The 14,408-nt window shown below is 43.9% G+C and overlaps 1 protein-coding gene across 4 annotated transcripts in view; it reads left to right on the top strand.

Moving 5' to 3' along the window:
* Positions 1–14,408, top strand: part of LOC121869744 (facilitated trehalose transporter Tret1-like) — a 50,792-nt gene that overhangs the window by 17,058 nt on the left and 19,326 nt on the right. For all 4 annotated transcript variants that reach the window (XM_042371309.1, XM_042371310.1, XM_042371308.1 and 1 more), the window contains 3 exons: positions 4,745–4,954; positions 10,893–11,089; positions 11,316–11,466. In XM_042371309.1, the coding sequence (XP_042227243.1) occupies positions 4,745–4,954; positions 10,893–11,089; positions 11,316–11,466 (558 nt within the window). The remainder of the gene's footprint in view (positions 1–4,744; positions 4,955–10,892; positions 11,090–11,315; positions 11,467–14,408) is intronic.

Raw genomic sequence — 14,408 nt, forward strand, 5'->3', positions numbered from 1 at the left:
CCTCCCTCTCTGAAGTCTGACGCTTCTTATCAGATGTTTCGGGAATGGCGTCGACGTTGGCAAGACTATGCAACAATGGTTGACCTGTCAAGTTTACCACAGCCTAAACAGATGATACAGCTTCGTATGTGCTTGTCCTTGGAAACACAACTTACTCTCGAGCACACACTTCAAGTGCCTCCTACGACAACTCTGACAGTAGAGGCCGTGCTTGACAAGTTACAGGAACATGTTAAGGGACAGCGCAACGAAGCACTTAGAAGAAGAGAACTCCTCCAATGTAAGCAGCTTGATGGAGAATCTTTTGATGCATTTTTTGTAAGACTGAAAAGATGTTCAGAGGAAGTTGATGTTTGTCCTGGAAATTCTCAAGTTTGTGAAGAGACAACCCAAGACAATCATTTTAACGGGTATTCGAGATGAAGAGCTAGTTCAGCGTCTCATTTCATTTGACCCCATTTCCTCCCTTCAAGATGTTGTTACAAAATGTCGAGCGTACGAGGCCGCCAGGTGTGCGACATCAGCTTTACGTTCACAACCTGACCAGGTGAGGGGGGTGTCTTCCTACAGAAAGGGTAAGAAGCAGCAAGGTAACCCCACCCCTCACCCTCCAGCTACACCTTCAGCAGCAGCTTTGTGTAACAGCTGCGCGAGACAGCATGATGCCTCTCAGTGCCCAGCTGCTCAAAGCGTGTGCAGAAGTTGCGACTGTCAGGGTCACTGGGCTTACACAGTCAAGTGCCCTGCTAGCAAAGTTCAGTGCAAACTTTGTGGTCGTGTGGGCCATTATGACAAATGTTGTCGTAAGAAGACACAGAAAGGACACCACCAAGGATCCAAGAAGTCATCCTCAGGTAGTGCTGGCACGCCCCCTCCTTCTGGCAAGCATCAAGACGCTGTATCCAGTAGTTCCTGCCGTCGTGTACATTGTTCCACAGACACGACGCCCCAGCACATCAGTGTCGTCATTTCTCACGGTAACTTGTCATCCAGTCTTCTGATGTTACCTGACACCGGTGCTGACGTCTCAGTAATTGGTCCACAACACTTAGCAAGTTTGGGAATACCCTGGAGCAACCTACAGCCCCCTCCTCAGACAACGAAACTGACAGCTGATGGTTCCAAGATGGCTCCAGCTTTGGGATCTTTCTGGGCTACTCTTACCTTTGGTAAGCAGTCTTGCTCAGCCCGGATTGATGTTCATGATGGGATCCCGACTCCGCTTTTATCATATGGCCATTGTCAAGAATCAGCCATTATTTCCAAGGAATTCCCCAAACCTATTTTAAAGGTCACCCATGTCAACAGGTTGAAGGAACTCCCTATCTCTACTAACACGTCCCCTTCTGATGCAAGAGCTTACCTTTTCAAGGAGTTTGCTGACGTGTTGGTTACGAAGAAATCTTTAGGATCCACACCACTCAAGCCGATGGTGGGTCCATCTATGAAGATTCATCTTAAGGATGGTGCCACACCTTTTGCCATCCACACCCCTCGTTTGATTCCTCACGCCTACAAGGAGCTAGTTAGACAAGAGCTTGACTCCATGGTTGCTCAGGGAATCATCAAGCCGGCCGGAGACGAACCTTCACCTTGGTGCCACCCTCTCGTCCCTGTCACCAACCCTCATGGTGGAGTACGGATCACCACCGATCTATCAAAACTTAACCAGCAAGTTTCCCGTCCAGCCCACCCTTCACCCACACCCTTCGCAGCTGTTCGAAGTGTGGACCCGAAGGCGAAGTTTTTTTCAACGATGGACGCCTTATGTGGTTATTGGCAGATCGAGTTGGCCGAAGAAGACCAGCATTTGACTACATTCATCACACCATATGGAAGATATCAGTATTGCAGAGGCCTCATGGGATTTGCCGCTACGGACGATGCATTCTGTCAACATGGTGACGCGGCCCTTCAAGGAGTCACGAATTGTGTCAAGGTGGTTGATGATATTTTACTCCATGACGAAGACTACTGTATCCACCTCTCCCGAATATATGAAGTTTTCACCAGATGTCGAAAGTACGGGATTACCCTCAACGCTGACAAGTTTGTAGTCGCCGCACCATCAGTGAACTTCTGTGGGTACACTCTCTCAGCATCAGGTATCGCAGCTGACCCGGAGAAATTAAGTGGAATCAGGGATTTTCCAACCCCTGCCAACCTGACAGACCTCCGTTCTTTCTTGGGTCTGGTCAATCAGCTGGCTGAATTCTCACCTGACATCTCCGCCGCAGCCCAGCCGTTACGCCCCCTGCTGAGCCCCAGGAGGACATTCCTGTGGACCGCAGATCATCAAGAGGCCTTCCAGCGAGTCAAGCAGGCCCTCTTAAGTCCACCTGTCCTCGCCTGTTACGACCCAGCCCTACCCACCGTCCTCCAGACTGACGCCTCCAGACTCTACGGCGTTGGTTACGCCCTTCTGCAGGACCATGGCGGTGGACAACTCCACTTAATTCAGTGTGGATCCCGGTTCCTGACGGACGCCGAGACCCGATATGCCACGATTGAGCTGGAGATGTTGGCTGCTGTCTGGGCGATGGCGAAGTGCCGCTTTTACCTGATAGGACTTCAGCACTTCACCCTCTTCACGGATCATCGCCCTCTTGTACCTATTATATCAATCACTACTCTTTGGATGCAGTAGAGAATCCTCGCCTTCAACGTTTGAAAGAGAAGCTCTCGCCTTATCTCTTCACGGCTGTGTGGCGTGTGGGTAAGCTGCTGTGCACCCCGGATGCTCCCCACCCCAGAGGACGAGATGTTGTGTTCTACAGCTGCCGCATCCCTCAAGTTAGTAGTCTCATTGAAGGCCGTCTTCACATCAGAAGAGTCTACAGCACCGGATGCAGACAAGACCCTTGAAGATCTCTGCACCGCAGCCCGGGCCGACCCTTCATACATCCTGCTCGTCGACTGTGTGTCCCAGGGATTTACATCTAACCGATACGACCTTCATGAATCGCTACTCCCGTACTGAAAGATACGCGAGGACCTCTATTGTGACGGAGACCTCGTCTTGTATGGTCCACGAGTAGTCATTCCTGCTGCCCTACGCCGCCGTACCTTGACCCGCCTTCACGACAGCCATCGAGGAGTGGAGGCCACCAAGCGACGGGCGAAGCAGACTGTATTTTGGCCCGGAATCGACGCGGACATTGCAAGTACCGTCCGTGCCTGTGAGCCGTGACAGATTCTGCAACCCAGCCAGCAACAGGAACCTTTAATGTGCGACGATAACCCTTCAAGACCTTTCGAGTCTGTGTCGGCCGATTTCTTTGCAGTTGCAGGGAAGTCCTTCCTCGTCATTGCCGACCGATTGTCTGGATGGCCTGTTGCCGTCCCCTGTGGTAGTGATACAACGGCTACTGCTACCATCCGGAATTTCAGACATTACTTCAGAGAAGTTGGTGTTCCACTCCGTCTCAGGACTGATGGAGGACCCCAGTTCACCAGTCACGAGTTCCGGGACTTCATGGACCATTGGGGAGTCCGTCATGTCATGACCTCGCCCCACTACCCCCAGGCGAATGGACACGCTGAAGCCGCAGTCAAGACTGTTAAACACCTGATCCTTAAGGTGTCACCCTCAGGAAATATCGACTGAGAGGATTTCGATCGAGGTTTGTTAGAGTTACGCAACACCCCGAACTTCACCGGACGCTCCCCAGTCCAGGTTCTATATGGACATCATCTCAGGTCGTGTGTTCCTGCCCACCCGAAGTCTTTTTCTCAAGAATGGCAAGCCAAGACTGAAGAATGTGACCGCCGTGCAGCAGAACGAGCCGCAGATGTCGCTGCTCGGTACGACTGTCATGCCCGCCCCCTTCCCAGGTTGAGTATCGGCCAGCAGATCAGGATTCAAGATCCGGTATCTCACCGCTGGGACAAGGTTGGGGTTGTCATGGGTATTGGCCGGTCCAGGGACTACCAAGTGCGTCTTCCTAGTGGTAGAGTATGGTGGAGGAACCGTCGTTTCCTCCGACCTGTGGAGCTGCCTAGTGTTGACCCTTCCCCAGTAGAGTCCCCCAATGTTGATGTCTTTACAGTAAATCCATCTCCACCTTGTGTTTCTGCCCCGGTACTCCGCAGGTCCGAGCGACTCAGAAACAAAAGGTCCGCTCAAGATGAAACTATGAGCGTATAGGGGGGAGGGAGGTGTATGATATATGGACACAAAGTAGTACCTTAAGCTGTGTATTCTTATATTACTATATTAATTATATATAGTAAAGTATTACTGAACATGTATTACTCCTATGTAATGTTTCCATCTATTATGCACCATGTTATGTATATGTATTATCATATTGACATATTATGTATTCAGCTTGTGAACGCTGGCATCTGTGCATGCCAGCGCGGAGTGATACAGGGAGTTGAGATCGCTAGTCCTTATGGCGTGGAAGCCGACTGTTTATTTGTTCCTCTGTATTTGTCTCCCGTACGAGAATAAGAACCTATTTTCAAGATAACAAGTGTTTGCGTATACCCTCAGTAGTGTAGAACATTTTGGGGGTATCAAAGACTGGCATAGAAGCCTGCTTGTAAGTTTTTTGCAAAAAAAAAACGTAATATATATATATATATATATATATATATATATATATATATATATATATATATATATATATATATATATATATATATATATATATATATATCAAATAGATCCATGTAAAAATGTTTCTCCTTATTGGGTCTCGGTTTTCCATTTCTAAATATGTTTATTTCTTTGGTTCAGGAAGTGGCTTTCAGTTGATGGTAACCTTGGGCATCTTGATGGCATATGTGACGGGAGCGGTTGTCACCAGCTGGACGTGGTTAGCGGCTGTGTGCACTCTTCCCACCGTTGTCCACGCCATCATGCTGTGCTTCACCAAGGAATCTCCTACCTTTTTTGTCTCTAAGGGAAATACTGAGGAGGCGGTTTCATCTCTCCAGTACTTCCGAGGTGAGAATTACTATCTCGGCCATACGAAGTCTTCTTTAATGGACACGAAATTTTGGAATAAATTTTGTTAGCGGTTCAAAGATTTCAAGTGTAAAGAAAAGCAAGAGGAAGCTTAACTCTTGTATCTCTTTGGTACTCGTGGAGATTCAGTCTAGAGTAAACAAAAGATTAGTCTCACGTTAGTACTGTCGACAGTGTATTATAGTATCTATCTTTATTCTTGCTTTACTAATTCTAATTCTATTAAGTAATGGAAACGGGCGATTATTGTGTGTGTGTACACAGGATGGTGTAATGCATCTAGCTTGGCAGTATTATGTTAGTGTTATGGTGCGGGCATTGCTTGCTTCCACTCGCTTTCAGCTACCACTGCTGGCTAGCCCTTGTGGAGGACAGGGAAGCAATCTTGCCTAAGTCTTCCCCTGCCAGTACACAGTCTCTTTACCATCAAAACTCACGCTGTGCCTCCTCGTGGCAACATACGGTAACTGGGTGCCTCGCCACCCCAAGTTAGACCAGTAATGGATCTCGGAGCAGCAGTGGGCCCGAGAGGGAGGGCGCATAAGCCCACTGGCATGTGGACACTCCCTGGTGCCGACCAACCATTGCCTCGCTGCGTTGCAGATTAACCTTGGTAACTATAAGGCTACGGAAGTAAACCCCGAAACGAAAAATCTGCTGTGGAGCCCCGAATCAGGCAGACTCCAGTTAGACCACAACGGCAGTATAGGAGGGAAAGGTGACCAACATGGGAACCCAACGACTAAACCCGCGGGTGAAGGCAATGCAAGATGGACAATTGAACTTTCACTGACTGGCAAAACAACCCTCTGTCTCGGATCAAAGCCGATTCCTTCTACGAGAAGAAAGCGGCGGCCCAGCGCGAACTTCGCAAACTAATGAACGAATGGTGGAAAAATAAAGTGTGTGAAACACAAAAATTTGTTGATCAACACAAGATGCGGGAATTTTTCAAATCCACTGAAAAATATATGGTCCAATTGCTCATGGTGAGGCCCCCTCCGCTCATCCGACGGTAACTCCCTAATTAAACACGGAGGCATCCGTCAGTGCTGGAAAGAGCACTGCCATTCGGTGCTCAACTCAAACACTGATGTGGATGTCCTGATTACCCAGCAGGTCCCTCAGCACCCAGAGCTGACCGACCTCAGTTATCCTCCATCCCTGGAGGAGGTAGCCACTGCCATCAAACAGATGAAAAATAACAAAGCCACAGGGCCTGATAGAATCCCAGCCAGGCTGTATAAAGCAGGAGGACCTCTCTTTCCTAGCCGTCTCCACTCTCTCCTGGAGAATATATGGGAGAAAGGAAATCCCCAAGCTTTTAAAGACGCCTATATCTTCAATATCTATAAGAACAAGGGAGACCGGTCAGGCTGTGGCAACTAGCTCGGGATCTCGCTGCTGTCCGTAGCTGGCAAGATTATAGCCCTAGTCCTCCTAAACACTTATTCCTGGGGTGGAAAACTGCCTTCCCTGCTTGTGCCAATTTAGCCGGCGGGGTGGATATCTAGTACTGGATGAAGGGACTCTTCAACATAAGATAACTCCAGGCAGAAACAAAGATGTCGGCAGCTTCCATTACTGAATTTTAGTATGCAGACAACCTCACTCTCTTCGCTCACACTAAACGCGACCTACAGGAGTTCTTGGACACCAAAACAGACACATATGCTCTTTTCGGCCTCGAGGTGAATGTACACAAGACTCGGATTCTCTTTCAGTCTGCCCCTGGTTCAGCCACACCTACACCATCCATCCATCTTAACGGTACTACCCTCTCTAATGTTACCCACTTTCGGTATCTCGGCTCCCACCTGACCGTCACTGCGGACATCGATGAAGAAATTCAACATCGGATCAGAGGTGCCTCTGAAGCCTTTGGTAGATTCCATACCCGTGTCTTTAGCTGTAGGGAGCCGAAATTATCTACAAAGTTGCACGTATATCGAGCAGATGGTCCTCCCTACCCTGCTGTCTGGCAACGAGACATGAGTCACATACAGCAGGCACTTCAAGACACTTGAAAACTTTCATCAACGAACTCTACGGTCCATCCTCCGAGTTCACTGGGAAGACAAGAGAACAAATGCCAGTATTTTCATTGATTAGGTTGGACTGGCCATTTTACTGGCAGGGACGACAGTAGACTGTCAAAGCAACCACTTTAGTCACCCAGCGATTTATAAACGTAATGCTGGCGGACAACGGAAAAGGTTTAAGGATAGTCTTAAGACAACCCTGAGAAAGTGCCAAATTGACTCCCTAACCTCAATGTTTGGAGGAGCACTACACGCAAACGTGTAAATACTTCGAGTTAACCCGACTGCATACCGAGGCAGACAAGCGCCATAAAAACGCTGCAACCACCCTTCCCGCACTAGATGTAGCCCTCCACACGTGCAACATCTGTGGACGGCCCTGCCGGTCCCACATCGGTCTCTCGAGTCACCTCGGAGCTCTCCAACGAAGGTGACATCTTCAGTAACTCAAATTATTGTATTGTATCGTAGATGATGATTGTCTTACAAGATTCCGAGTGATAGCAAAGTATCATATACATATATATATATATATATATATATATATATATATATATATATATATATATATATATATATATATATATATAAATAAATAAATAAATAAATAAATAAATATATATATATATATATATATATATATATATATATATATATATATATATATATATATATATATATATATATATATATATATATATATATATATATATATATATATATATATATATATATATATATATATATATATATATATATATATATATATATATATATATATATATATATATATATATATATATATTTCATGTAAATCCACAATGAAAACGTTGAATCAAACAACATAAGTATAATATCAGAACTGCATCTGAAAGCAGTGCCTTGTTCGTTCATGTTAGGAATAATAATCACCCCATTGCTTGGGAAAAAAGCTTAGAAGTATTCAAATCATCTTGTGTCACAGAAAGACTTCTGGTTGAAGCTAGTTTGATTAAGGAATTAAAATCAATAAACCTTAGTGATGGTCTGTTCAAAACTGATAATATGTTACATAAATTTATTTGTCAGTGGCCCAAGGTTAAAAATGCTTTGAAAACCTTTGATCTTGATGTATGATAGTTATTTTGTGGGTCCCTTTTTTCTGACCTGACCTGTCTAGTCACGTCATCACCCTTCTCTTAAGCTCCTCTACGTGTATGTTGGTGTGGGGATTAGTGGATGTCATCATTATGACCTGACCTCATGTTTTTAGGTCACCCTGTATATTTAAGCCTCTCTCTGTCCATGTAATCCAGTTGCCTCTGAAGATGTCTTGAATAAAGACGAAAGCTAAGGTACTCCGTTGTTTCCATTTTCCCGTGTGATTTTATCAAGATATATATATATATATATATATATATATATATATATATATATATATATATATATATATATATATATATATATATATATATATATATATATAACCGGTTATTGTTTTTTTTGTTATAGTGGATGGTAATGCAGTGGAAGCGCCCCTCAGAGAAAATCCCGAACCAGCACAAACACAATTAAATAAAAGTATTCTCCGTGACCGTGGAAAGCTAGCACCTGTGATTGGGGTTAATGAGACGCACTGGCAGCAGGTGACACTTCTATTCCTTCTAGCACTACAAACACAATCAATAATTGTACTCAAGCACTAAAGCACCTCTTAGCATGGCTTAAAACACTACAATGGGAAACAAAAGTTATACATGGTATCAAAAATTAATAAAAGATATAAATTGCATCTGGAGAGGACTACTAATGCAGCAGTACTACCTACACCAGAACAGACATCAGAACGAGGAACTCATCTGAAACAATTCCTTCGTACATCCTACATCACTTAGTGGCACATAAAACATTAACAAAATATTACTTGCACCGATGAACATGCCTTAAGGGCATCCGACAAAATTACAGCAATCACTGAGGAATAGAAATCCCGATTCTAGTCATACTACACAAGAACATGGATCACTCATAGCCTGTCTGGGATGACCCACAAAATACTATAATCTTAACTGTCCTAACTACCCAGAACCCGAAGGTTGTAACTACTAACCTGCCAAGTGGCAGGTATTTACAAGAAACCGAGAAAATCACTCATGACCTTTCATGCAGGCGGGTGCTCCGCTGTTTTTTTCATTACTCTCTCTAGATTTCAGGAGTCATGAGTGTATTTCTCCACCAACACCCGTAACATGCGTCACACATAGGTTCAGAATGCACCCGTACTTTTAAGGTACTAACAGCCTTTCACAAACTTTTGGAGATGAACTCTTACGTCCCTCGTGTGCAATCAGCCATGAGGAACGTTGATCTCACACCTGGACTTGGCTATTCTAATCACATTTTACCACCATCACCCGTAACATGCTTCACACATATGCTCAGAATACACCCATACTTTAAGGTGTTACAGCCTTTCACCAACTTTGAGGAGGAACTCCTACATCCCACGTGTGCAATCAACCATGAGGAGCGTTGATTACACACCTGGACTTGGTTAATTCAATCACATACACCCAATACTGGGGAGATGAATGTCTCTATGTAACCACTAGACTCATGGTCTCAGTGTGTGACCTTTCATTCACTCAGTCTGCAATCAGTTTACTCCCAGTACTTCGTGGACAGGAAGAGAGTGACCGTCAGCCCGCCTAGTTAGGCTAGTCCAGAGTACAACCAGGTGAACCCTGCCCAGCTGAGGGAGGGGTTCTACTTTCCTGTGAGTAAGATTTTTCACTGACTGACTGAAGAGTTGTGGTGTTGTATGAACCAAGGTGGGGAGATTTGATGAACCAGATCGACCACCGACCAAAGTGCGGATGCTGGTCCCACGTAGTTAGTCGTCAGGGACACCCGTTCACCTCGTGCGTTGCCATTTATACGACCACTAAACACCCGAACAATCACCGGCCAACCGAGTGGGTTCTCAGAACCCTGCAAAAGGAACACTCTGTTAGCTACTGTTAAATTCCTCTCCGCCCTATCTAAACACTGTCTGAGATCGAATAAAAACTTACTTGCAACACTGATGAAACGTGCGCGGGAAGGGACGAGGCCACGTTGGCGTTTTCCTTGGCAGACGCGTGGACTTTGTCTGCCTGGGTCAAATGCCTGAGAGCTACTACCGCCGGTCAGCTCGCATCCCCCAAGGCGTTCGCCTGCCCTCACCTAATGAAGTTATCCCTCGGGTATTACTAATAGTTTCCTTGGGACACACGTAACATATTTAGACAGAAACCATTCACAATAACTTTAAATTTTATAGTTGTCCCTTAACTTCATGAATCGTGTCTACATTAATTCGATAAAGCACATTTAATTTTATATAGGCCTAGTTCAAAATGCTTCCACCTTCCCCTCGATGGCGTTGCTTGAGCCCTTGTTTTACTCACCATGAGGCGTGAGTGCTTCAGCCTGGCCTACTTATGCTTTCTTGTTTCGGCAGATCGGTTATTTCTGTTCTAACGTTTCTAAACATCACATTGAAATTTCTGAATATTACAATCGACCCCCCTAAAAAAAGACAGCACTGTCCTCATGTGCTGAAAGAAAAAAAGTGTGCATACGACCCCCCCAGAGGAGACCTGCTCTAATAACTGCATCTCGCACCTGCGACACACTTAAAGCGGCATTACTGTCCTCCAACTCCCGGCCACCCCTGATGATGTTAGTTTTCCTTTTTCCCTCTCTGACATATATATATATATATATATATATATATATATATATATATATATATATATATATATATATATATATATATATATATATATATATATATATATATATATGTGTGTGTGTGTTATTAACTGCTGTCAACACCCTATCTGTCTCGGCAGGACGTCACTACGACATCATGCCAGAGCTCAACATAATCTCCAAGTCACTTGAAGAAGCCAAGCTCAACAATGCATCTATATGGGACCTCCTGAAGCCCTACAACTTGAAGCCTCTCCTTATTTGTCTCTCTATCTTGTCCTTCGCACAGTTCTCAGGGATAACACCTGTTCTCTTCAACTTATCAACTGTATTTAAGGTAAGTGATGGGTGTACGTCTCACTTTACAACGATTATTGAGGAACAGTTTAGATCCTTACAAAAATAGAGATAAGATTTTTCTTAAATTTTAATAGCTGTTTAGTGCATGACATGGTTAAATTATTCGTGCCTAAAATATTTAGTTGCTGAATTTCAGAAAGAAACAATAAGGCAAATATATGTGATGACATAAATCATGAACAATGAAATGAACTTGTTTACAGGACTCGGGGAGCAAGATGTCAGAGAACGCCAGTGCCATCATCGTCGCTGGGGTTCAGGTACTGGCAACTCTGGTCGGTGCTCTGCTCATGGATAAGGCTGGTAGGCGATTCCTCCTCGCCATCTCGTCTGGCTTCATGTGTGTTTCTGTTGGTCAGTTCACGCCCGGGTTTGTTTCTGAGGCACAGTTTAATGTTAGTCTAACAGTGTTTCTCAAACTGGGGGCCACGGCAAGATTTTAGGGTGGCCACGGCGGGCTAGTGTAAGACTGTAAGTAGTATATGTTTGGAGAAAATGTGAAAACTCTGATTCAACTTTTTTTTGTTACTTTGCCTTGTTAGGGGAGAAATCGTTTTTTTTTTATGTTTTTTTTGTCATTGTGTATAATCATAATACCCGTACGGTACAGTTTTGATATTTACATAGTATGGTGCAGCAGCAAGTTTTTCATTTCCAACGGATTCGCTCAGTTTGCATGATTCTAGTTCCTGTCGGGATGACGGGCCCTGGACTAAGTCACTGATCTCCCATGTTCTGTACATGTCCATGTGTCATCGCTTTACATGGTGGTGATCAGACCGAATGTTCTCAGTCTGGCTCAAGATATCATTAGGAAAATATGTGAGTGAACTGTGAGTGGACTGTATGTGTATGTTTTACGTGTGATTACATAGACATTTTATGTATGTTTACATACAGTATGTATGGACTTTATACATGTTTGTGTGTTTGCCATTCCGATTATTGTCTCATTTTTGTTTTTTATTATTATAATTTTTAGTCTTTATCATTCGTCTGTTTCTGTCTGACATTCTGTTTTTTTTTTTAAGAACTAGTCAACATTTAGAGGATTGCCAACACGGTTTTATGCCGGGGCGTTCCTGCTTAACACAATTGCTCAAGGTATTGGATATTTGGACCCATATTCTGGAACGGGGTGGTAATATTGACAATATTTACCTAGATTTTGCCAAGGCTTTCGACAGTGTACCCCACGAAAGGCTGAAAATCAAACTGGAAGGGTATCGAATTCGGGGAAATGTCCTCGCGCGAACAGAAGACTTTCTTCATGACCGCAAGCAGTGTGTGGTGGTTAATGGCACGAAATCGTCATCTGTACCTGTCACAAGTGAGGTACCACAGGGCAGTATATTGGGCCCTCTGTTGTTTGTTTGTTTGTTTCATAAATGACATGCCTGACGTTGTACACTCCTCCATACAAATGTTTGCCGATGACACCAAGTTATTTCGGGAAATTAAGAACCAAGCGGACTGTGAAGAGCTGCAGAAGGACCTCTGTGGGCTCCAGGAATGGTCGAAGAAATGGCTGCTGAGATTCAATGTCACGAAGTGTAAGAGGATGCACCTGGGGCGTACCAACGGTAAGGAGGCGTATTATTTGTCCCAACGGGATGAAGAAACTGCACTAGTTGAGACTGAATGTGAGAAGGACCTAGGTGTGTATGTTGACAATGAGCTGAAGTTCTTGGGCCATTGTGAGAAGAAGGTAAACCAGGCAAATAAATTATTGGGTCTTATAAGAAGGTTGTTCAGATATCCAGACGGTCCGTCCATCGTAACGATCTTCAAGAGTGAAGTGCCTCCCCATCTGGAGTACTGTCACCCCGCCTGGTCCCCGAGATATGCTAGGGACTGTCAGTTGGTTGAAAATGTTCAAAGGAGGGCCACCAGACTGGTGCCTGCACTTCGGCACTTCAACTACCCTGAGAGATTGGAGCACCTGAACTTGCCCAGCTTATACTACAAACGGGCTAGGGGTGACCTAGTTGAGGTGTATAAGCATCTCAGGGGGCACTACTCAGTCGAGTGTCCTTACTTGGAGCTGGCGGACGCTCGCCCCACAAGGGGTCACAGCTCAAGATTGAAGAAGCCGCAAGTCCAGAAAACTGCGAGGGCAAACTTTTTCGGAATGAGAGTTGTGAACTGTTTGAACAATCTACCAGAGAGTGTCTTGACGGCACCGAGTGTGAGCTCTTTCAAGACAAGCCTTGACCAACATTGGAGCGGGTTCAGGTACATTCAGGAGCCGGTGCATGCCCAGTACTTGTCAATGTAACGGGCCGAGTTCTCTCTTTTTTTTAATTTACCATCCAGATATTCTTTTCTGTTAGTATTCTTATTTATTCATATACTTATATGTTCTTTGTAGCATTCTTTCCAATCAGTACCCTGTTTTATATACTTATCCTTCTTCAATTCTTTACATATATACTAATTCTTATATATTCTTGCTTATATTCTTATATGTTCTTTATCTCTATATATCTTATATTCTTATATATTCTTATATAAGTAACTCTCATGCTCCTCTGCTTATATTTTCCAAGTCAATGTTCTTTCTTTTCATTTCCTTTCATATATTATAATCTCTTCCATATATTTCGTTCTAGTTATATTCTAAACCATGGATTAACCTGGGAAACCATGTCTCTTATTACCACACTTATTATACTTACAACGGTAGACCTGCCACCACCCAGGATTTTATTAGAATATAACATATCTTAGTTAACTGTTAGGTAGCGAGCTTCTAGGCACGTAAGTTAGTTATTTTCTGAGAACCAATGTGGGAAAGGGATAGAGTGGTGATACTCGTAGATTACTAATTCAATATTTATTAACACAGTGAGTGAATAAGATGTTACTTCAATTCACCCAGACAAAACAGAACCGCAATTTATTTATTAAGTCATCAAACACTTCAAGAACTTATTACCTCATTAAATACTTCCAAATACTTATTACTTCATTAGACAATTGTGGTATTAGTACTCTGTCCAAATGAGATTCAGTAATTAGTATACATCAGATATCACTGGACCCTCAGGTCTTACTTTAACCAGTAACCAATTAATTCTTCACTTCTTGGTTATATCATTATACTCTCAGATTATCATTTCATGGTCACTACCGATGAATACATAGCACACTGGACAACTCCACAATTATCTCAACATACAATACCTCCTGTTAATTCTCAAGGAACATCATGGCACTTTTAACTCTCATTCAGTGGTTCAATACTTAACCTGGGATACTATATTTCTGCTAGTTATCCCCCAAACAAGATACAA

This window comes from Homarus americanus, unplaced genomic scaffold (genome assembly GCF_018991925.1).
Source record: "Homarus americanus isolate GMGI-L3 unplaced genomic scaffold, GMGI_Hamer_2.0 scaffold23578, whole genome shotgun sequence".
NCBI classification, from domain to species: domain Eukaryota; kingdom Metazoa; phylum Arthropoda; class Malacostraca; order Decapoda; family Nephropidae; genus Homarus; species Homarus americanus.